This window comes from Juglans microcarpa x Juglans regia, chromosome 5S (assembly GCF_004785595.1).
Source record: "Juglans microcarpa x Juglans regia isolate MS1-56 chromosome 5S, Jm3101_v1.0, whole genome shotgun sequence".
NCBI lineage: Eukaryota > Viridiplantae > Streptophyta > Magnoliopsida > Fagales > Juglandaceae > Juglans > Juglans microcarpa x Juglans regia.
This window is the reverse complement of record NC_054603.1, coordinates 947,718-971,807: the sequence shown is the minus strand read 5'-3', so window position 1 is coordinate 971,807 and position 24,090 is coordinate 947,718. Positions and strand designations below refer to the sequence as shown.

Genomic DNA, 24,090 nt, shown 5'->3' with positions numbered 1-24,090 from the left:
CAATTTGCACCAGCAACTCTCCTTACCTTCCCACTTGCGGTATCCCCGTCACCATTACTGTCGTCAGTTCAAAGATAACAACAGCCGCTTGCTCTGTGATCTCAGCCAGCCATCACACGAAGTCTGACGATGTCAGTGTCCAGGTCATCGCCGGGAAGTGACATCATTGTGCCCGGCGACAATGCCGAAGACGGGAGTCTCTTTAAGGACATTGAAGTTGCCTTGGATACCGATCTTCAGTGATTCCCTTGCACTTCCGGGTACGCGGCACACTGGCTCAATTTGTTTCCGGACTCTTTTCTTTCTATTTTTACAATTTTTTTAAACTTTTAAATAAAACATAAAAGAATAATTCAATTTTCTAAAATCTAAAAATAAAAATTATATTAAAAAATTATATTCTAATAATATTTTAATTTTATAATATTTTATACAAATTTTTTTCTCTTATTTCTTAAAATCTCATAAAATATTTTGATTAAAATAATTTCTAACTTATCTCATCTAAATTTAAATATTTCATAATCATTCACAAATCATTTCAATTCATTTTCTTTTACCGAATATGTCTGCCACTTCATGTACAATTCTCGTGCTTTTTTCTTTCTTTTTTATTAATTGTAAATTCAGTATTTGAATTCATGTTTTCAACTTTTATAAAATTGATATCCAAATTTTAAGAGATTTAAAATTAAATACCTCTATTAATTTTCCCAATCAAAATCTAAAGGAACTTTTATGTGTAAGCTAGCTATGAGAATTGACAATGGTATAGCGATTGTCAAGTTCAAAATTTAACTTTGAGGTTTTTGCTTAAGTTAAAATTAGTAAAGAGGTTAATCTACATTAGACTATTTATCTAAAAATTAAAATAATAATAAAATATTAGATATTTTAATAATAATAATATTTTTTTATATGTTTTGTAAATATACTTCATATATTAATTAATAATTTAATTTTTACTTAAAATTATTATTTTTCAACTATTTTTTTCCTCAATCTAATTATCTAGTAGTAGCTATTGGGAATATTTTTAGAGTAAAATATATTTTAGAGATAAATAGTAGTTGATCAAATTTAGAGAAATGGATAGATTTACTGTATCTCAAAAGTAGAGCTTTAGAGTTTTGACTATTCTAATACAGACTACTTTTGAACTATTAAGCCAAAATTTGATTAGACACTGATATTTGGCTAGGCTAATGCCAGTGCTCTAACACCTAGTATCAATATCCAGGTTAGTCAATTGAAGGTAGGTAATAATAATTTTTTTTATATTCTTTTTAGATGGGTCAACTTTTTTACAAGGACTTATATAAAATTTATCTATTTAAGATTTATAGGGATCATTTCTCAAGATACGTAATATATTGATGATACATGTAAATCATTCCAGTAAATTAATAAAGATATTTAATTGCGAGTTTATTAAAATTAAAATATTAATTTTATCAAAAATAAAAACTGAGATCTCTAATTATAAAATCGTAAAAACTCAGATAATTATCTTGCAATTAGTTTTTTTTCCTTCCTATCCTCTGACCTCTGGGTCAACAAAATATCTGAATGAAAACCGTATCTAATTTCAGAGGCTCTGTGTGCGAGGTGGGGATGGGTAGAAAGAGCTGCCGAAAGCAAGAGATTTGTTATGGGTTTTTTTAGAGACGATCATTATTCACTATACATAAAGTCTGGTAACTTATGGTGCAACCGAAAGTTTGCCACGTAGACATATGGTGACTGTACCATACGGGTCCACTTGATACAATCATTCTGTCAAGAGGTACCTCTTCATGCTGATCATCAGTTTCTCAGGGAGTAGATAAATTACGAGTCATAGAATTTGCTAATGACTAAGGTTGTTATGACCAGAATAACATGTGTATATCTAACCATTCATGATAGTGCCGGCCCAATTCTCTTCTATTTGGCCATGAATGGAACACCGTCCTGCATGCAGGTACAGATGCTGTTCGAGTTCTTTTATTGTGTCTATGCAGATTTTGTACTCCAATGATGCTCGGTTAATTTTTGCAGAGAGATCCCGGTCCTTGCCTCGTGTATATGGTCGCTGACCAATGAATGAACCTGCGTTTAACGTCTAAGCCTATTACTTTAGCCTATGTATTTGCAAGTCTCGTGAAAACAATGTGCAGGTAATATTGGCTATAAACATGGGTACCAATCACGACGAAGCCTTTGCTTAGATCATATTGATTTGTATACTTCTGTCTGTTGGCAAAAGTACATCTGTCGCCTTTTGGATTTACGAAAAATATGGTTAATGGAAACATTGTAGGTGTCCATAGTGATGGAGCATATACCAATGTGATTTATACGATTGGTACAAGAACAATGGAACCAACATGTTTATTTTTAGATTATAATAGTTTGTGAGATTCTATACGGCTGGGAAAAAGTACTATGCTGCTTTGCTGCTTTGTGGAGTTTTATGCAAGTCAATAACAGAAGATTGGAGATACGTTGTCTTGGAGCAAATAAAAAATTTGTGGGACAAGAAAAATGGAATCTACATGTTTAGTTTAGATTCTAAAAGTTTGTCTGATTCTAAACGGCTGGGAAATACATATCTGCTGCGTTGTGTAGTTTAGAAGAATGCCGGAGGTAAGTCTTGAGGAGCATATAACTAGGTGACTGCATATAGTGCATTTGTCTCATCTAATTATTTCGTATTAAAAAAAAATGATACAGCCAGTTTATTGAAAAAATAAATGAAGTTATGGACACTCCTTGACAGAGACAAAATAGTATTATCTCGTAACTTCCACGATGGCAGTCTTTTCGGTTATAAATTTTATAGAATCTAAAACTGAAATTCTCTTATATACTATATATTCTCTTATCTCGTTCCTTTCACTCTTCGTGAAGTGATATGATACTTAATATATACTTGACCATACATAAGAACTTTGGTTCAAGAATCTTTGATCGGGATTTCAAAGAAAATGAAGGAACCAGCAGAGTTTGCAAGAAGGCTTGGTGATGGAGAAGAAGATGGTTATGATGCTGTTGTTGTGGGGTCTGGATATGGTGGTTCTGTTGCTGCTTGTCGCATGTCAATGGCCGGCATAAAGGTATGTTTAATTGAAAAAGGGCGGAGATGGGAAGCTCATGATTTTCCAACAGACAGCTTGAAGATCATGTCTGCTGTAAGGATGGAGAACCATAACTTAGGTGTCAGCTTTGGCCCAAAAGATGCTCTATTCCAGGTTATTTTCTCTTTGCTATCCTCTTCTCTTTGGAATCAAACATGCATAAACATGAGACAAGGTGACTGCACATTACTAGACTCGTTAAAATGATTTACCAGTGCAGAAAAATATCATGGCAAATTAATCTTGTATTAAGACACAAAACATCTGTACATCTTATGCAGCATTTTTGCAATTCAATCATAAATCTGTTTGTCTGATCACCAAAATTGCATGAAACCTATACGTGCAGGTTTGAAAAATAATACGCAAGGAGTAGAAAACCAGTTTAAAACATGTTTAATTTATATGAATCCGTTTGATGAAAACATAGGTACATGAACAAAATGATTCTCTAGCAGTGGTGGCCTGTGGGATTGGTGGAGGTTCACTTGTGAATGCAGGGGTTATGGTGCCAACCCCAGTTCGTACTAGAAGAAATACAAAGTGGCCAAACGAATGGGAAAGGGATTGGGATATTTGTGAAGCTTCTGCTGCAGCCATGCTGGGAATACAAAGAGTTCCTGTCAAGTTCCCTGCTGCGAAAATCTTGGGAGAATTAACTGATGGAGAGATTGAAAGAAGTTTTGAGACTTCAATGAAGCTAAGCGTGAATTTTGCTCTTGAAGAACCAGTGTCCAATTCAATGAAGTCTCAAAAAATGGGTCGCTGCTTAGCCTGTGGAAACTGTCTTGCTGGGTGTCCTTATAATGCCAAAAGTTCTACTGACAAAAATTATCTACTTTCAGCAATCCAGGCATATCCTCTATCACTTTATATATTTTTCGTAACTGGCAAACTATATTTTCATTTTCTTAGGTCAGGACAGTTCCATGAATGTGGACTTGCTTCTTGGATATTTGCCACTGAAAGGTTAGAACGAAAATAATGGTGAAAGATCTAGCACTTGAAACAATGATGTGGAAATTCTGTGAGGGGTCCATTTTTTTTGGTTACTTTCCATGCGTCGATGCAGTTGGATATAAAATGAAGTACTATTTTATGCTTATCAATGAAAATGAGCTAACAAGGCTCTTTAAAAAAAAGTACTAAACTATTGTTTGGGTTGTCCAAATAGTTTCTTGATCTTTCCTTTTATGAAAAAATCAAAGTTTCTTTGTGATGCAGGCAGGATGTGATGTGAAAACAGAATGTCAGGTTCACTACGTGGTTAAAAACCCATATGAAATTTCCCAAGAATGCAGAATTAGCAGAAAGAGAAGAAGATGGCATGTCTACTTGAATGAGATTGACTATATAACTGCTGATTTTTTAGTCCTCTCAGGTACAAAGCAGTGGCGGCAACTCATTTTTAGATTTTTTTGTTCTTAAACAAATACTCTAAAATATTCCAAAATTGGTATTTTTTTTCCACAGCGGGAGTTTTCGGCACAACCGAGATACTTTTCCAGTCACAAATGAGAGGATTGAAACTGTCAGATTCACTTGGGTCTGGATTCAGCTGTAATGGAAACACTGTGGCCTATCTTGCTGGAAGCCCTGCACCGTTGAGTTCATATGGATTAAACAGAAAGCAGCTCTCGAAGATACATTTTCAAGAACGGCCAGGGCCATCCATCTCTTCATCTTACACATATTCATCGGGCTTCACAATCCAGGTCTTGAAACTTACTCAAAATCTTAACTTCTAACTGCTTTTTTCCTTGATGTAATTATTTGGTTTTTATTTACAAGAAACACATCTTAAATTTTTGGGAAACAAGATTATGAGATATAATGAATCCATAAAATTGCTTTTGGGCTCACAAGATGCCTTCAACGTGCCCATTGCCTTGTAGCTGACCTTAACTCTATGTTACCGTGCATGTGTTATGTTTAGACTTGGATTCTTATACAATATGCTGGTAATTCCATATTAAGGAAGATTGCAAAAATCAAGCACAAGTCAAAATGATTTTTAGGCTGCAATCATGGCTGCCACAATCCAGCAATAACTGCAGTGTGTAACCATAGAAAGATTACAGCCTCAACACTAGTGTATTTACTTTAAATAGATTTTTAAAGATTGTATATAAACTGTACAGATCATCAATGAATTAGGTGTGGAAATATTTCATTGAAACAAAAGCAGTGTTTAAATTCTTGCATAGTATCAGAGCAGAGGTCCTGAATTCGAATCCTGACTCTACACTCTACTTCATTTAATTAAATATTTCACTTATTGGTCCTACTCATTGAAAGGAAGTTTGGCCCACAAGTGAGGGAGAGTCATGTTAAGATATAAAATAAATAATAAAATCTACCCCTTTCTATCAACTTAAAACTTTTGGGACAATCAAGGAGATATTGATATATCACTGGCCATACTTGATCGTTTAATGATCTTAAAAGTTGGGGTAGCTGGTATGGTGAAGATGGTTTATTTAGGGCCTACCCAGTCAAGGTCTTTTAACATGAAATTCTCTATAAACACATGCTTAAAGTATGCAAAGATGCTGCATATATAGACATGCATAATTATAGAAATTCTGTCACCAAGGATTCATATAACATTTACCCTTTTTCTATTGGCTCAGGGAGCTGTGCTTCCAACAGCATATCCTTACCTGCTGTTTAAAGGGATCACAACTTACGGATGGCCAACTGGCTTCTGGTTCTTTCATGGGGTACTTGACAAGATAAAACATGTTACAAATTTTAAAGCAAGCCAAGCAATGGTACTTAATGCAATGGGATATGATGACAACGACGGGAAAATTACGTTTCACAAGGACATGAATAGAATCTGCTTTAGTCCACCCAATGATCCTTTACTCCCAAGAAAACTCAATGCCTTTCAAAAGCTCACTAAGAAATTAGGAGGAATCCTCTTCATATCAAGGTACCGAAGCACATCAGTTCATCATTTAGGTGGGTGCAATGCATCATCAGATCATTTATGTGGTGTTTGTAACCCCAGTGGTCAGGTTTTTGACCCAGAAGGTCCTGCCACAGTACATGCAGGTCTCTATGTCTGCGATGCTTCTCTAATCCCATGTTCTGTTGGCATAAATCCCTCTCTTACAATCGCAACTGCAGCTGAATACGTAAGCAAGCACCTTGTGAGGGATGTTCTCATGTACAAGAACAATAATAACGTTGAACTTCCTGTTAAAACTGATCATCAAAGTCCTCATTCTACTCCCGAGAAGAATACAAGGCGTGATTGGAGATCAATGGTCATCTTTAAAGAGACCATGAGAGGTTATATTGGGGGTATGCCATCCACGGCTTATTTGAAAATGAAAATGAACTCTCGAGATAAGAAGGGCCTGGGTGAGTGGAAATGGAGTATAAGAGAATGTCATCATCTTCTAAGAGGGAAAGTTGGTGGATACGTGGAATTTAAAGCCATTGAGAAGGCCAAGTTACATGTCTTAGAAGGGAAAATAAATCTGTGTAAAGTAGATTGCAGAACTCCTTACACTCAGTATATGCATTATCATCTTCTCCTAGTAGCTTCTTCTGGCTCAAGGTACGAGAGGTTGTTTGTAAAATTCTCTTCCTCTTCTTTTCTGCTACTGCAGAACTAATGAAGTTTGAGTTCATGCAGATATGTTCTTGAGGGGAAGAAGATACTGAATCCTTATCTCTTTGCTTTAAATGCTTGGCGGGAGACGACAACATTGCATGTGACATTCAGGAAAGTTGTTATGAACAATTCAGGGGAAGACGAGATGAATCTCAAAGGCGAGTTTCATATCTCCATGACTGAAATTTTGAAGAGCTTGTTAAGCCTCGAAGGAAACAATAGAGGAAGGCTCATACACCTTTTATTACGTACTCTTCTAAGAACCTATATCCTACAGATACCGAGAGGGAGTCACAAGGACTTCACCATATCAGATTCATGCCTTAAACGTTATCCAAGCAGCACCCTGCACGAAATAAAAACAGGTAGCAGGAATCTAAATATATTGTTTACAAGCGTGAAAACTGAAATTCGATTAGAACTAGTATAATTAATTTTTGCGGTCCTGGCAGTATTGACAGACTAAACCTCGGAAACAAAAGCTACATTGAACTATGAGATATTCATTCAGATTTTACTAGTATGTGAATTAAAACGAATGAAATGCACTTTAAAGTATAAAATGAATAAGATGACTGGAAGAACTAAGAAGGAATACCCGACACCTTCAAGTTATACACTCAACTTGTGACTTGACCTCATGACGAAAGTGCAGTTATATGGGCACAGAGATCTTTCTTGTTACTTTTCCCTTTACTACTTGAATTTCTAATCTTGTGTCCTTTGTGTATCATGCAGAAGATGGTTTTTTTATCAGTTGCAGGCAATGGAAGTGCACCCGAATCCCATTGACGCTAGAAGGACCAAAACAACGAAAACCAGTTCTCCTTCTAAATGGGCATTCTACTGAGAGTTATTCATTGCCTACAGAACCAAATGATTTAGTCAGAACTTTACTGGAAGAGGGGCATGAAACATGGCTACTGCAACCGAGATTGCATCCTCTGAATCCTTCAAACTACTTCACGATTGAAGATATTGGAAGATTTGATGTTCCAGCTGGTAAAAGAATATAAACCATACATACCTCATTTGAAATCAATTCTTAGTTATTCTGATGTCCATGCTCAGTTCTCACTTTGTTTCTTTTGCAGCGATAAATAAGATCCTTGAACTACATGGGCAGCACACAACTATACATGTCGTTGCACATTGTGTTGGAGGCTTAGCCGTACATATAGCTTTAATGGGGGGGCATGTATCTTCAGCCCATATAGCCTCCCTGTCATGCACCAACTCTTCAATGTTCTTCAAGCTTAATGCTTCATCAATGTTCAAAATGTGGCTTCCTCTGATCCCAGTAATCTCTCTCTCTCTCTCTCCCTCTCCAGGAGTGCTAGCTGTGGCTCTGCCCTTGTTTTGCTTTGTTTTTTCAGATGTCTTGCTTAGGTATTTTAGTCTTTCTTCTGTCCCTTAGTGTGTAATATGTTCATCAAATGATAATAATAATAATGATAATAACAATACAAGAATGACAGTGATAAATAACAACAACAACAACAACAATAATAATAAAGAATGACAGTAAGCCAAGTAACAATCAATCAAAATGAGTGAGAAATTAAATGTATAGGTTTAATTTGGTTTAGCTCAATATCATGAAAATCTCTTTCCTTGAGCTTAAGATCTTTGAATTCAACATGCAGCTATCAATGGTTATACTAGGAAAGAACAAAATCCTGCCTTTGTTGGAAACATCAAAGGCCAGTAGGCGTCATCGGCTCCTGCAATATATTGCCCGCTGGATACCACGGTGTGAAAGATGCACCTGCAACGAATGTGAGGTATTTTCTGGCATATTTGGAAACACATTCTGGCATGAAAACATAAGCCCCAGCATGCACTACTGGTTGCACAAAGAAAGTTTGACAAGGCTTCCCATGGCAACATTTCCCCATCTCAGAAAAATATGCAAGGCCGGTTTCATCGTTGATAACAATGGCAACAACTCGTATTTGATCCATCCTGAGAGAATGGCCCTTCCTACCCTTTATATTTCTGGAGGACGGAGTCTCCTCGTGACTCCAGAGACTTCATTTCTTGCTCACAAGTACATGAAGTTACACCAGCCTGCATTTAGACATGAAAGAATCGTTGTGGAGGGTTTTGGGCATTCTGACCTATTAATTGGAGAGGAGTCGTATGAGAAGGTTTTTCCTCACATTCTGTCTCATATCAGATCATCAGCTGAAGGAGGAAAAAATGGTGAAACCATTGCCGATGGAAGGAAGTACAGTAAAGAGTCCTTGGAGTGGGAAAATGATTCATACGAAGAATATGGTGGATTTAGGAGTTGGTTTCCTCCTTTAGCTGTCATTTTGCTGTTTCTATTCTTCTTTTTCTCATCGTCTTGTTTCTAGCTCGCCTCTGTCATACATCTAACTCTTTGCATTTTTCCCTTTCGTGTCAGACCCCACTTTTGCATGTCATCTGGAAAAAATTTATGTTATGGGCACAAAATTTTGTGTTCACTCACAGACTTATGAAATTACTGTTCATGAGTATGTAAATCATGTACACAAAATTCTGTGTTTTTATCATTTTCCTTTAAAAAATTATGGGTGTATTTTTTCGAATCAATCATTTGGAAATTCATTATCCCATTAACCATATACTTATCAAATTTGTTAGAATATTATTTTTTAATATTATTATTATTTTGAGATTTGAAAAAATTAAATTGTTTATTATATTTTATTTAAAAATTTGTAATAATTATAATAATTAGATGAGTTGAATTGGAGAAACTTTTATATTCAAACCGGGTCTAATTAGAAAATCCCAAATCAGGTTTCGTTTGGTTCCTCAATCTACTTCAACACATTTTAACTTATCATTACAACTTTTTTAAATTTCAATACAAAATATAATAAAAAATTAAACTTTTTCAAATCTCAAAATAATAATAATATTAAAAAATAATATTTTAATAATATTTTATCATCTTAACTCAACTCAACTCAACAACCAAACACAACCTTAATTTAACTTAACTTAAATTACCCTTTGATGTACAAAATATCATTCAGTTTCTTTAAAGATCATTCAATTAATTTTACTGCTCAAAATAAATGATCATAAATTTAAAATAATCTTAAAGGTTAAAAAACCAGTTCACCTTCTTTTTTATATATTAAATTATCATACATTTTAACATAATTTAAAATTTATTTTTTAAATTAAATTATGTTAACCGATCTTTTAAATAAATTTATTCTTTTAATAAATCGACAAAACTTGGTAGATGCCTGCCGCGAATGAACATTTTTATAATAAAAATTGTATTATGGTTGTGAAGTCATATTTATCGTCGGCTGGCTTCCGATGCTCTCATCCTCTTTCCTTGTAGATTCCCACTAACCCATCGACCACTTCCCAACAAAACTCTGCTCTCTCTCTCTCTCTCTCTCTCTGTGCGCAATTTTCGTATGACCGAAGGATAGCAACAAAGGTTACTTTCTCTCTCCACCCTCGGCTTGTTTCACCATCCTCTCGGCCAAAGTTTGATTCCTCCAAAATCCCAATTTTCTCTGCCTCTTCCATCGGAAATGCGACACGTTTGGTTTCATTCAAAGGCACATTCTCACTGTTAAATATTTTAATATGATCATTAATAATCGAATTTTTAATTTTTTATGATCTATAATAATAATGATAATTAAACACACATATTTTTTTAGTAGTTTGATAAAGAATTTGATCTAATTATGAAAGAAGGATCATCCTAGCAACTTAGCCTCACAAATATCTCCCGATGGTTAGAGATACTCTAATATTGTAGTTTAGAATCCTTAACCTCTCAATACTATTTATAGACTTATGACCATCAAGAAATCTGAGACTTTGTGTTTAACTGTGATTAGAGATATAGAGTTAATCTTATCTCTTAAGAGTTTTTTTATCCTATTATAACTCATCTATTAACTGATAAGTTTTGAACTATTCCAAACTCTATCAAGATGGGTGTATGAGACACAAATTTTAAATAAAAATCTTACATTCTCGCACTTGACCCATACGCCCATAAATAATATTTTCTGTTCATGAGTTTATTACAGGCAATTAACCATACTACGCAAATTCATTTCTTGAAACTTTTTATAGCTCAAAATACATTTCATGAGTTCCGTGATATCAATGTCAAACCAGCTACTAATGCGAGTCATAGCGGTCCTTTGTTATATAATCAACAAATTCTCTTCTATGTACCACAATACTAATAATTTAGTTTAACATGATCTTTAATTGGGATAATTAATGCTAATATTGTAATGCCTTAAGTTCCAATTCATGTCTATTGTAGGCATTATCTTGTCATCATTCATCCACACCATTTAATGTACATATAAAGTGAAAATACAAGAAAATAGAAATAAAATAACATAATAGATATCATTAAGTGTCCAAATGAAAGAAAACATCTACGAGTTCATGAACATGTTCACATCATAAGACTCATTTTATCAACATATTCTTTAAACTGTTTCACTATTAGACCTTTTGTCAATGGGTCTACTATCATAAGCATAGTACTAATATGTTATATGGACATTGTTTGCTTCTGTACTTCCTTCTTAACGGTTAGGTATTTGAGCTCCATGTGCTTAGCACCTTTAGAATACCTATCGTTTTTGGAGACAAATACTGTAGATGAATTATCACAATAAATTCTCAGCGGCCTGGCAATAGATTCGACAACTCCAAGCCTTGATATAAAGTTTCTCAGCCATAAACCATGCACTGTGGCCTCAAAACACGCCACAAACTTAGCATCCATTGTAGATGAAGCAATGATTGTTTGCTTCATATTTTTCTATGAGATTGCTCCACCAGCCAACATAAAAACATAACCTGAAGTAGATTTCCTGTTATCAGAGTAACTAGCAAAATCAAAGTCTGAGTATCCAGTTATCTTCAAATTGTCAGTTCTTTTGAAGGTAAGCTAGTAATCCTTAGTAGTGGTGTAAAAAAATTGGTGAACTGGTAAACCGAATTGGACTGAGCCGAACCAGTGGGTTTGATTCAGTTCGGTACCGGTTTTATTTTTTTTAAAATCGGTCAAAATTGGTTTAGTTTCGATTTTTCTTTTCTAAAATCGGACCAGACTGAACTAGACCGGTTCATATATATATTATAATTTTTTTATATTGTATACGTTTTTTTATATATAATATATAAATATATAAAAAATATTTTTGTATTATATGATAAATTACTAATTAATATAATATTAAATTTTAAAATCTTATATCATTATTGTCTATTGTATTAATAGTTATACTAATACCATATCACTATATATTATAATATACTATAATATATTACTATAGTATTATATACTATTAAAATCAGATCGACCTAGACAGGAACCAGTAAAACCGGAAGTACCGGTTTAGGGGGTAACTGTGGGGAATCGGTTCTTGAAAATGCAAAACTGTTGCATACTTGTTCGGTCCTAAATTTTGTTCAAAATCGAACCAAATCAGATTTGTTACACCCATAATCCTTAGTTCTTTGCAGATATCGCAATACTCACTTTGTTGCTTTCCAATAAGACATTCCTGGGTTACTTTGGTAATGCCCAAGCATGCCGACTGCAAAAACTAATGTCTAGTCTCATGCAAATCTGTGCATATATCAAGCTCCTCACAATCAAAGTATAAGGGATTTTTGCCATCTTTTTACACTTCCACTCAGTTTTAGGACATTGTGATAGGCTAAACTTATCACCTTTTGATATCAGAGTATCCAGTGATGAATAACTTTTCATGCCAAATCTCTCAAGAACTCTTTCTATGTAACTTTTCTGAGATAATCCCAACAGGCATTGTTTTTTATCTCGAAAAAATTCCGATTCCGATCATAAATGATGCCACACCCATATCTTTCATTTCAAAGTTCTTAGAGAGAAAACCCTTGATTTCATAAAGTAAGCCAAGATCATTGCTAGCTAACAAGATATCATCAACATACAGGATCATAATTATGAACTTACTCCTACTGACCTTTAGGTATATACATTGTTTAACGATGTTTTCTTTAAATCCAAAGGCAATAATGGTATCATTTAAGTACCATTGTTGGGAAGCTTGCTTAAGCCTGTATATTGATTTCTTAAGCCTACATACTAGGTGATATTTGCCCTTTTTTTAGTAGCCTTCTGGCTGCTCCATGTAAACTACTTCATCCAAACTTCCATTTGAAAATATTGTTTTCATATCCATCCGGTGTAACTTTAAATCATAATAAGCCACCAATACCATAATGATCCTGAAAGAGTCATTTTTAGATATTGGAGCAAAGGTCTCTTTGTAATCAATGCCTTTTTTCTGAGTGAAACCCTTGGCAACAAGTTTGGCTTTATATCATTCAACGTTGTCTTTTGAGCCGCGTTTGGTCTTAAATACTCATTTACACCCAACCCTTTTACTCCCTTCATGCAATTCAACAAGATCTCATACTTGATTTTGATCCATAGATTTCAACTCTTCTTTCATTGCATCGATCCATTTACTAGAATCACTTCTCCCATGGCTTGTGAAAACGTTAGTGGATCTTCACTTGTCCCAATGGCAAATTCAGATTCCTGGAGATACACCACATAGTCTGCTGAAAATTTGAAATAGCAGGTCTCCGATCTCTTTGAGATCAGCATAAGACAACTTGTTCTGGTGACTCTAAACTTGATTCATCAGTGGTGTTATAATTCTAAGATAGATGATCATTTACATGTTCCAATGTATCATCGCGATGATCAATTGGAGGAACCATTATCTTTTTTGAGAATGTAGGTATAGGGACATCTACTCGTACTTTCTCAATGATCACATCTTTGGGTTCAATTCTCCCACTGATTTTGTCAAGTTCAATGAATTTGACATTTTCTGTTTCCACTATTCTCGAATTGTGATCATGACAGTAAAATCTATACCCTTTGGATCTCTCTGGATACCCAATAAAGTACCTGCTTACTGTTCTAAGATCCAATTTTCTTTTATGGGGATTGTAAACATGCATGTGCCTTAAACTTGGTGTCCTAGCAGTCTATAGCTCGAAAGGAGTTTTTGGAATTGACTTACTAGGAACGCTGTTTAAGATATACATTGTCGTTTTAATGGTTTCACCCCACAATGATTTGGATAACGTAGAATTGCTACCATACTTCTAACCATATCTAATAAAGTCTAATTATGGCTTTTAGCAACACCGTTTTGCTGTGGTGTCTCGGGCATTGCGTACCATGCAACAATGCCACGTTGTTCAAGAAGTTTGGCGAATGGGCTAGGGTTACAGCCTGATTCGTCATACTTTCTATAGTATTTTCCAACTCAATTCGACTTGATAATTTTTACATTTCTATCAAAATGCCTTTCCACCTCCATAAGAGATACTTCAAGTACTGAAACAATTTGAGATTTCTCACGTACCGGATAGATATATCCAAACTGTGAAAATCATTTATAAAGGTGATAAAATACTTTTCTCTACCAAAATATTCAGTGGAGAATGATTCACATATATTTGTGTGAATTATTTCAAGAAGCTCCGCACTTCTTGTGGCACATTTCTTAACATGTTTGGTTTGGTTTCCTTTAATGCAATCTACACACACTTCAAAATTAGAAAAATCAAGATGTGGAAGAATCCATTCTTTTACTAACCTCAGCAACCTTTCTTTGGAGATGTGCCTCAATCTTTTATGCCACAAGTCATAAGAATTTTCATTCATCATGTTTCTTTTAGTTCCAATACATGTTTTATGGTGCTGGGTATGGGTATTTTTAATAAATGTATTATCGAGGCAAAGTTAATAAAGGTCATCGAAAAGAAATCCAGAACCAATAGATAAATTATTTCTAAACAAATTGAAACTACTATTATGGAACGAAAAAGAATCACTATCAGTATTTAGTTTGGATAAGGAAATCAAATTACACCTCACAGAAGACACATATTATGTGTTATGAAGATCTAAATAATGATCGGTACTCAAAACCAAACGAAAAGTTCCTATGATTAAATCTTTAGCCTTATTCTCATTTTCCATAAAGATAAATCACTCAGTGGGGTTTGATGTTTGGCTTGTAAGGTATCCCTGCATGGTTATGGAAACATGAACATTAGCACCTGAATCTAGCCACCAAGAGTTAGTGGGAACATTTACAAGATTTGATTCAAAACATACAAAAGTAAGTGGCTTACCCTTCTTTTCAAACCAAGTCTTACATTTTGGACACTCAACTTTCATGTGTCCATGCTTCCCACAAAATTAGCATTTGCTACTGTTATGCTAAACATGATTAACTTTCCCAGGCTGCTTTACTTTTGATGGTACAGTTCGTTTCATTTTGCCATAATAATGATTTTTCTTTCCAGCTTCTTTGGTTACAAAATTAGTAGAGTAATGTCTCGCTTCCTCCTGAACTATCATACTTGCCAACTCATTCACATTCTATTTATTTTTAATAGAATTATAATGCATTTGGAATGGACCATATTGAGGTGACAATGAGTTCATAATAAACTGAACAATGAATGACTCATCTACTTTCATTCCTAAGGTTTGTAATCTAGCAGCAATATTTGTCATTTCAAGGATATGCTCTTGCATTCTTCTAGCACCATCATATTTCATGGTGGTAAGTCTAGCCATAAATGTTCCTGCTAAAGATTTATCTGTGGACCGAAACCTCTTCTCAATATTTTTCTAAAACATTTGGGCATCCTCAGTATTAGAGAGTGCATTTTTTATATTTCAGCTATGGTCATTTTCGTGAATATTAGACTCATCATGTTTGATCTCTCCCACTGTTTAGATGACTCTCTCTTATCTCTGTTACTACTCTCAGTATTGGGTGGTGGTTTTGGACTCGTAAGTGATGAGTTCAAGTCAAGGACTCCTAAAGTGAACCTGACTTGCTCAACCCACTCAGAAAAATTAGAGCCATTCAAAATAGGAACAAATGAAGTCTGTGAGTGTAGTGATGTATGTATGTTTACTGTAAGAAAATTTTATCACATAATGCTTTGAGTTAGACACTTATAAACAATAATAAGAATTTAAAAAATTATGGATGAACTAGTAATATCATCAAGACCCTCATTTGAGAGTAGATCTTGATACACAAAGTGTTCTCACCAATATGAAATTCTGTGGATGAATTAGTTGTATCATTAGAATTGTCCTTTGGGAATAAATTCTGACATACAAAGTGTTTCCTCCAACCTTACTTTTGATGGATGAACTAATAGTGTCATCAAGACCATCATTTGAGAGTAGATCTTGACACACAAAGTGTTCACTCTATCATATCCATCTTACTATGGGGTTTAATGATTTGTCACCAAAATTAAGAAAATCTTATACCTTTGGACAACCAATCTTTTCTTAAATTTTGATGTAAATCATTTGGGCTATATTGAATAAACAAATATACATGGTATAATAATAAGAACCAAAATAAACAATTCATACATGTATTTGATAATAATAACATGGACATAAAACTGTAATATATGTATATACCAATAATAACATGTACATAGAATTTAATAAAATTTAATACATGCATTTAACAATAATAACATGCATATAAAAAAAATTCAAATTTTTTTAATAAATAAATAATATAATAATATTATTATAATATAATATAATATAATCTGACTGGTCCAGTAATCCGGGCCAAAACCCGATTCATTGATGAGGCCTCTGGTCAGCAAGGACCCTGGTTTGGGCCTACTGTACAAGGCCTACATGCCCAATTTTGAGTTTTTTTTTTTTTTTAATAAATTCTCTACGGGCTAGGCCACATCAGTGGCCTGTTGCTTTTCTCTTGGGCTGGGCCAAGGCCCAGGCCTATGCCCTTTAGAAGTTAGAAGGGACCCTTAGGGTTTCTTCTTCTTCTTCTTCCTCCTTAAGTCGTTCTAGCGCCGCACCGGGGAGAAATCAAAACTCCCTTTGGTTTAGTGCGGCCGTGGAGATCGACGACGAGGAGAAGATGGCATGGCGTCCCCAGCCTTTTCTCGCCGTCGATGTCCACGTCCACTCACGATTGTCCCCCTCTCCCATTTTTCTTCTTATAGGAACATCGCCGTGTGTCGTGGCCAATGGGCTTTAGAGCTCACTGCCACCATCTCAGAGGCGTCGTAGAGGAGGTTCCTAGCCTCCTCCCAGTGCCAACATCCTTTACCCACAACGGGTTTCACAATCGGGCAGGGGCAGTGCCGATTCGGGACTTCACAATCCCTCTGCGCCGCCCTTTTATCGGCACGGTAACAAGGCCACCTTGCAGTGCACGTTGCCGACCCACACGGCAACCACCTTCCTCAACCACCAACATACATACACAGTAGTTCCTCAATTCAGTTTCTCCATCACAGACACAATACAACGAAAAGGTTTTTCAATTCCTCAACATGCAGCAATGTAAACAATATACAATATATGAAATACACCTAATAAAGGCAGATGCAAATTATAGCAAAGGGAGAAATAGGTAGGCCAAAACTGAAATACATTAATGGTTGCTAGTGTATTACTGCATATTCTTTCATTAAAGTAGAGTTTGGTGTTTTACAAACAACATCATAAAGTATTTTGACAGGTCAAAAAGTAATATTTTCAGTCTTTCGCAACATAATAAAATTACAATACACGAAAGCACATATTCACCATATATTTTATTGAGATTATAAAAAATCTATAACCTAAAACTCTGATACCATATGTTAAATATATAATATGAACATTAATAATCGGATTTTTAATTTTCTACGATCCACAATAATAATGATAATTAAACAAGTACATTTTCCATCTATGTGATGAAGAATTTGATCTGACTATGAGAGAAGAATTATTCTAGCAACTTAGCCTCACAAGTGTCTCCTGATGGCCAGAGGCACTCTATATTGTAGGTGATAACCCGTAACCCCCTAGTACTATTTATAGACTTATAGCCATCAAAAAATCTAATATTTTGTGTTTGACTGTGATTAGAGATATATAGTTAATCTTATTCTTAGGAGTTTTTTTATCCCATTATCTCATCCATTAACTGATAAGTTTTGAACTATTCCAAACTCTATCAAGATGGATGTGTGGGACACAGAGTTTAAATAAAACTCTTACACTCACAGCCTTGAGTCGCCTGTTCATCTTCTTCTTCTTTTTTAAAGGACGCCTCCGGAGACAACATCCCTAGGTTACCTTGTTTGATTTAAGTGTAATTGTATTTTTAAATTTTTCTTTAAGCCATTTTGGATTGGTTGTTGAGAAAATATGGGGAAAATGTCAGTTTTTGGGGATAAATGCGTGAGAGCTTCTGTAAAGAAAAACAACATGATAAATCTAGCTAATTAGATCAAATGACACGTATTAGTTTAGTTTTCCTATTGAGTTTACATGAAAGAAGAATAGTTGCAACTTCAACATCAATTGCATTTCTCATTTAACAGGTATGCTAATGAAAGATATTTATATTTAACGACGTAAAACCTCCTATTTTCAAAAGATGTTTCACACATACAATTATGGTCATACAATACCATAGAATGTAAGGCAAGTATCAATTCGCAGTCCTAAGTGCCCACATGCTTAGTGTGATAGAGTCCCTAGTTCCAGCCATGGCTTATGCTAATGCAGATGACATGTCAGGAATACACAATAGATGATACGGGTTGTCTTCAGTTGTCTATCTCTCATAACAATCTAGATTGGTAAAATGATATCATATCTGATCATTCGGTGTAATTGTGCGGATAATGTTATATATGACACAACATGCAACGACAATATATAGTTGCCTTGTCAGCCTCTATGGGTTCATTGATCACAAAATTCGAAACCCTTTTTTTAGCACACCAAACGTGCGCTCAATAACATTCTGGAGGGAAGAATACAGATGATTGAAATAATCTTAATATCCATGAAATGAACTATTGTTGTGACAGACAGACCTATGATACCGCACCCTGGGATACTAGAGCATAAATCCCTGAGTGCACGGAAATGTAGTATATACTTAGTAATAAAAACCTGAAAAATATTAAAAGCATTAATAATATTTGCTTCAAACATTACGATGGGTACAAAATATCGCTTATCCAGAAATTAATTAATATATAATACTTACCCTCATGAGCCCATGAAAAATTGATCCCTAGACAACTCAACGCATCCATAAATATAAGAGTATCATGGGCAATGCCCTCCCACCCAGTGTATATGAACGTGAATTTCATATCGAAATCACAGGCTATCAGCACATTTTGACTAACTCGGTGATGCCGAGATAGATACGCGTTAGTTGCCTCGGCGGGCGCCCATGTGTCGATAAAAGTTTCGTCGTCGATTGCACCAAAACATTTCTGCAATCATATAATGAAATTGTGAGTTCAATTTTTTTTTTAATAAATGAGACCGACCACACTACGCAAATGTCAACCACATTTCGCTTTCCTTAACTTAGAGTAAGAAATTGTTACCTCAAATTATTAATAATGTTTGGGATTGTCTTCAATATAAGGCGCCACCCCAACAATATGTGTAGGTGTAATCACTTGAAAAGCAAGATGACATAGTGCATACATCACTGCGTAGACATGCCGACTAACAGTTTCAGTCGAATGTTGAAACTGGTCGCCTGTGATTCGTTGAACTTAGCCATGTTCGACGGTGTATGCAAACATTGCAACGGCTTCTTCCACAGAAACCTCTATTGTCGATTCGAGAATGGCATTCGCACGTAACATATTGCATAACGCTTCAAATGCATATAATTCCATCCGAAACATGTTATAACAATTCTTTGGATATCCATTGAGAATTGAGAGTATATATTCTCGTCTGCGTAAGTCGATATTATGCTACGGCATTCGCTCAACCAGTGACTCTGCAAATTCCTCTTCTACGGCGGCCATAAGAATGGCTATGTGATCCCACATTGAGGGATCACGCCTCTTCCAATCTTGGTAGTCATCCCACGTTAGATATTGGTTACTACTCGATGCACCTTTAGTGGTGATGTTTGCCTCCACTTGAGGCTCATCATCTGACCCACTTCCTCCGTCCATTATACGGTGTCAAAAACAGTTAGCCGAATAACACTTCACTGCGTGAATGAATAGCACATAATAAGCATGTATAGGATGATAATGAACATCCAAAAAGTATATAAATTATGTCGTATATGACTTGTCTCAAATATGCCACGAAATAATAAAGAGACAAATCAATTGTAATAAGTAGCAAATTTTTTTAGGAATTAAAAAAAAAAAACATTACCAAATTATGCAAATCATTAAAAATCCCAAATTTCATAAATTGTCAATAAAACATTAGCATATGATGCATCATATGCAACTCAGTCAATAAAATAGACAACATCCCAATAAATACTAACAACATCCTCAACAACTCAGAAACAACAGTATCAATGACAAACAACATCTGCAATAAAGAAACAAAGAATAGTTAACATTGTCATACGCTATGTCACTTCAACCCCCAGATCCAATCAACTCTGTAGTTCAGGGGCATGCATAAGAACATATCCTACGCATTATCACTCATAAACATCCTAGCTACTTTGTTATATTGATGTGCAGGGAACCGCAGGATAATCTCATCCAAAAACTTCATACATTGAACTATCTTGCTAAATGACGCGTCCGATCCAAATGAGCCTTCACCTTTACTATGCTTTCTACTGCATTCCTTGAACATCTGTTTATCCAACTCAGTCCTCGCGGTGGTGCTAGCGGCCATAACTTTCATAACTTTGCTTAATTCTGGGGAAATGCTACTCTGGGATGCCTCCCTTGTTCGGCGACAAGTACTCGCTGAACAACTTCTCCATCTCCTATGCAGCTCATTTATGTTTGGCCCATCTATGTCTATTAGCGCGTTTGTGGTAGCTCCCAGCACAGTGCCCCGTGCCCACAGCTCCTCCTCAAGGCAGTCTTCCTCCTCACACATGGGTACAAGACACAAAAAGAGGTGCACATCTTCCCCTTGATGTCATACCCCAATATATGAGGTAGCATTTTTTACGAGGCACACCTCTTTAGTTGCACTGACATCAAACCCATCTTGAGCCTAAAATAATGAAGGGTTCCTTATAAGAGATGGCGGTCTACTTGAGTTTGCTCTTTTACAGGCCATATACTATACAAATGAATCTAAGATTTTGCGTTCCCTACCCACCTCCCAATTTTCAAATTACAAAAATAAAAAATATAAACTAAACTAGATACTAGTTTTTCATCTTAAAATACTTCCCACGCTTGAGGCTAATGTTCCCGACAAACTAAACCAAAGATTAGTTTTTCATTAGCCCATTATATTTCTGCATTGACTACAATAGAAGTAGGTAACCCAAATTATTATGGAGATAAGAAGCAGACTACTAGTTTGGGTTTCAAAATGGTCTCCTACCTTCAATAATATTTCCTCTATAATAGTAGACTATTATCCCCCCCCAAAGGTTCAACTCTTCCCACCCTGCTGGCTTGCTTGTCTTTTAAAATTTAAAATATATATCATATTACACAATTTTTTTCCATGTGGTGTTTATTATTTACGTTAATTTTCTCTCTTTATAAAAGCCAATATTCAGACATTAATTAATGGTTATGTACTGAAGTCATCAATGCAAAGTAGCATGGGTAGGTGATAGTCTCACATGAATGCAAGACTAATGGTCATATTTAAGGATGCCATCGAAACCTAAATGCCCATCAACGTTGGAAGAATTCGGTGGGGGTGGTAGTCTGTAAATTCTGCATTCATGTGACAAATTAAGAGGGAAAACTCTAAATAAATGAGTCCTTAAAAGTCAGAACCAGCACTCCAAGACTACTTTAAAAAGTCTTGAAATCTATAGTTTCATTTTAGGCACTATGCATGGGCACGACTAGAATATTTATTGGTATAAGATATATTGTAACATTCTATAAGATTATTATGGTGATATGCAACAAACTACTGGTTTGGGTTTCAAAATAGTCTCATACCTTTAAGAATATTTCATCTATAATAGTAGACTATTATCCTCCCCGAAGGTTCAACCCTTCCCACGCTGCTGGCCTGCTTGTCTTCTAAAATCTAAAATATATATCATATTACACAATTTTGTTGCCTGTTGTGTTTAGTATTTACGTTAATTTTCTCTCTTTATAAAAGCCAATATCCAAATATTAATTAATGGTTATGTACTAAAGTCATCAATGCAAAGCAGCATGGGTAGGTGACAGTCTCACATGAATGCAAGACTAATGGCCATATGCAAGGATGCCATCGAAACCTAAATGCCCATCAATGTTGGAAGAATTCGGTGGGGGTGGTAGTTTGTAAATTCTGCATCCATGTGACAAACCAAGAGGGAGAACTCTGAATAAATGAGTCCTCAAAAGTCAAAACCAGCACTCCAAGACTACTTAAAAAGTCTTGAAATCTATAGTTTCATTTTAGACACTATGCATGGACATGATTAGAACATATATTAATTACAACATTCTATAAGATTAAGGGGGTGTTATGAAGGTAGAGTAGTGCTACACGTACCTTCATAAACATTCTATATCTTATCTATTGGTATAAGATATATTGTAGCATTCTAAAAAAGTTGACATTGTATTGCAAGAAGGGGTGAAAATAGAACCCTCTAACAAGAATGATGTTGGATGAGTTAGATTTCGAGAGATAAGGATGTGATTTTCAAAATGCAACACCTATGGTAGATGAATAGAGTATTGACAATGTGTGAGGCTTGACTTGACAAGGAGATAATTCACCTAAATAGACATAACAAAATGCATCATTGGTGAGAGAGAGAGAGAGAGAGAGAGAGAGAGAGAGAGAGAGAGAGAGAGAGAGAGAGAGAGAAAGAGAAACGAGGGCCTATTTTTTCACTTATTCCTTAATAAACGACCAAAAACCCTAGGTTATGACTTGGTTGACGTTGATATGATATAGGAAATAATCAGTAGAATGCAAACCAAATTGATCATCGAGCATCATAGGGGAATATTATTTTAGCAAGTCTTCTCAATACAATGCAAACCAATTTAACAACTTTTTCCACTACATTGCAAACTTGAGATAGGAAATCAAGACATAGCAAACATTGATATTCTAAACAATAAGCATGGAAAATTGCCAACAATGGTAGAAGAGTATATTTTAACAAGTATGAATCACAAAAATATGCTTACATAGAGAATCATGAAAAATTACACTTCAATAGTGGAGTAGAATTGTGCTTACCCTGAAGGAACTCATTCTTGGACCCGTGATGGCGAATCTGGTGACTATAAGTGTTGGGTGTTCCAAGTCAATGCGAAAGCATGTGCAAGAAGTGGAGCTTGTGCATATTCTAGCTTTGGGCATGGTTGGTTTATAATGGAGGTTGAGATAAGAGAGGCAGACCGGGCACGAGTTGATAGGGTTGTCAATTTCAAACCTTTGTCAGACAGCTACCATTCCACAGGCCTCCCATCGAGGAATCATTAAAGCTGGACATGTACGAAGCATAAAGCATGCGGCCCTAATATCGGCTTACAGGGACACAGTGGCAAGAGATTTGCCTTGATGGGAGAAGGGATAAAGAAGAGATAGCGTAGGAATTTTGGAGAGAGAGAGAGGTTAGGTACGAAGGAGATAGAGGCTAATTTAGTAAAATGGTGCAGGGATTCTCTTGTAGAAGAAATCAAACTGTGATGGGGATGAGATGTTTTTGGGGAAGATGGGTTGCGAAGGGTGCTGACAGAGAGGGAGGGAGAGAGAAGAAGGGTTGCATTGGAAGCACTTTACTTCGCATTAGTGGAAAGTCCTTTCACGCGAACAGTAATGAAAATCACGTGGTTTCTGACTTAAGAGTGTTTATAGAGATGTCCCTAACGTGTTTGGAAGCTTAACTACTCTCATCCGTACGAACTCATGTCAGATGAACTAAGGTACTTTGAGTACCCAAACTAGGCCTTAGTGTCTTCAAATTTTGTCATACGCAAGCTTGTGGGGGTCGTTTTTCAATGAAAAAACCACTACAAACATCTATTATCGCTCATGTGAAAAGTGTCAAAAGTTAGAAGATTTGTCCCGTCGTAATATGATGTCCTTAAACCCGATCTTAGTAATAGAAATTTTTAATTACTGGGGTGTTGATTTCATGGGACCATTCCCTTGTTCTTTTGGATACTAATACATTATTGTGATAGTAGATTATGGCTGTGTTTGGCAAGTGAGAGTACTTGAGGTACTGTCACTACTATTCTTTACTCTATTATTACTTTTTACCTACTTTTCTACTATTCATTACTTTTCACCTACTTTTTAATATT

General features: G+C 35.4%; 3 protein-coding genes across 4 annotated transcripts in view; all 3 read left to right on the top strand.

Annotated features, from left to right (window-relative positions):
* Positions 1–2,205: 2,205 nt before the first annotated feature.
* Positions 2,206–3,701, top strand: LOC121267914 (cholesterol oxidase-like). The gene is made up of 3 exons (XM_041172018.1): positions 2,206–3,233; positions 3,550–3,639; positions 3,684–3,701. Exons 1-3 carry the CDS (start codon positions 2,970–2,972, stop codon positions 3,699–3,701), a joined length of 372 nt encoding a protein of 123 aa, XP_041027952.1. The 5' UTR covers positions 2,206–2,969.
* LOC121267632 lies at positions 3,657–9,108 on the top strand. The gene is made up of 8 exons (XM_041171586.1): positions 3,657–3,972; positions 4,344–4,500; positions 4,593–4,834; positions 5,753–6,690; positions 6,769–7,112; positions 7,486–7,749; positions 7,842–8,047; positions 8,394–9,108. The coding sequence occupies exons 1-8, from the start codon at positions 3,718–3,720 to the stop codon at positions 9,105–9,107; spliced, it is 3,120 nt and encodes a 1,039-aa protein (XP_041027520.1). The 5' UTR covers positions 3,657–3,717; the 3' UTR covers position 9,108.
* A 988-nt stretch (positions 9,109–10,096) lies between these two features.
* The window catches only part of LOC121267635 (protein ORANGE-LIKE, chloroplastic-like), a 28,695-nt gene continuing 14,701 nt past the window's right edge, over positions 10,097–24,090 (top strand). The window contains exon 1 of one of the 2 annotated variants that reach the window (XM_041171590.1): positions 10,097–10,322. The gene's annotated coding sequence lies outside the window, so the exon portion shown is untranslated. Of the gene's footprint in view, positions 10,327–24,090 lie in introns of both variants that reach the window. The other variant, XM_041171592.1, reaches the window with a different exon arrangement.

What these genes read in the sequence shown, in the direction of transcription:
- LOC121267632 (XM_041171586.1), top strand. Translation starts at nt 3,718, where the DNA reads ATGCTGGGAATACAAAGAGTTCCTGTCAAGTTCCCTGCTGCGAAAATC. An exon ending in TGATTTTTTAGTCCTCTCAG is followed by an intron (nt 4,501 to 4,592) that starts GTACAAAGCAGT and finishes TTTTTTCCACAG; the next exon opens with CGGGAGTTTTCGGCACAACC. An exon ending in TGTGGCTTCCTCTGATCCCA is followed by an intron (nt 8,048 to 8,393) that starts GTAATCTCTCTC and finishes TTCAACATGCAG; the next exon opens with CTATCAATGGTTATACTAGG.
- LOC121267914 (XM_041172018.1), top strand. Translation starts at nt 2,970, where the DNA reads ATGAAGGAACCAGCAGAGTTTGCAAGAAGGCTTGGTGATGGAGAAGAA. An exon ending in CAAAAGATGCTCTATTCCAG is followed by an intron (nt 3,234 to 3,549) that starts GTTATTTTCTCT and finishes ATGAAAACATAG; the next exon opens with GTACATGAACAAAATGATTC.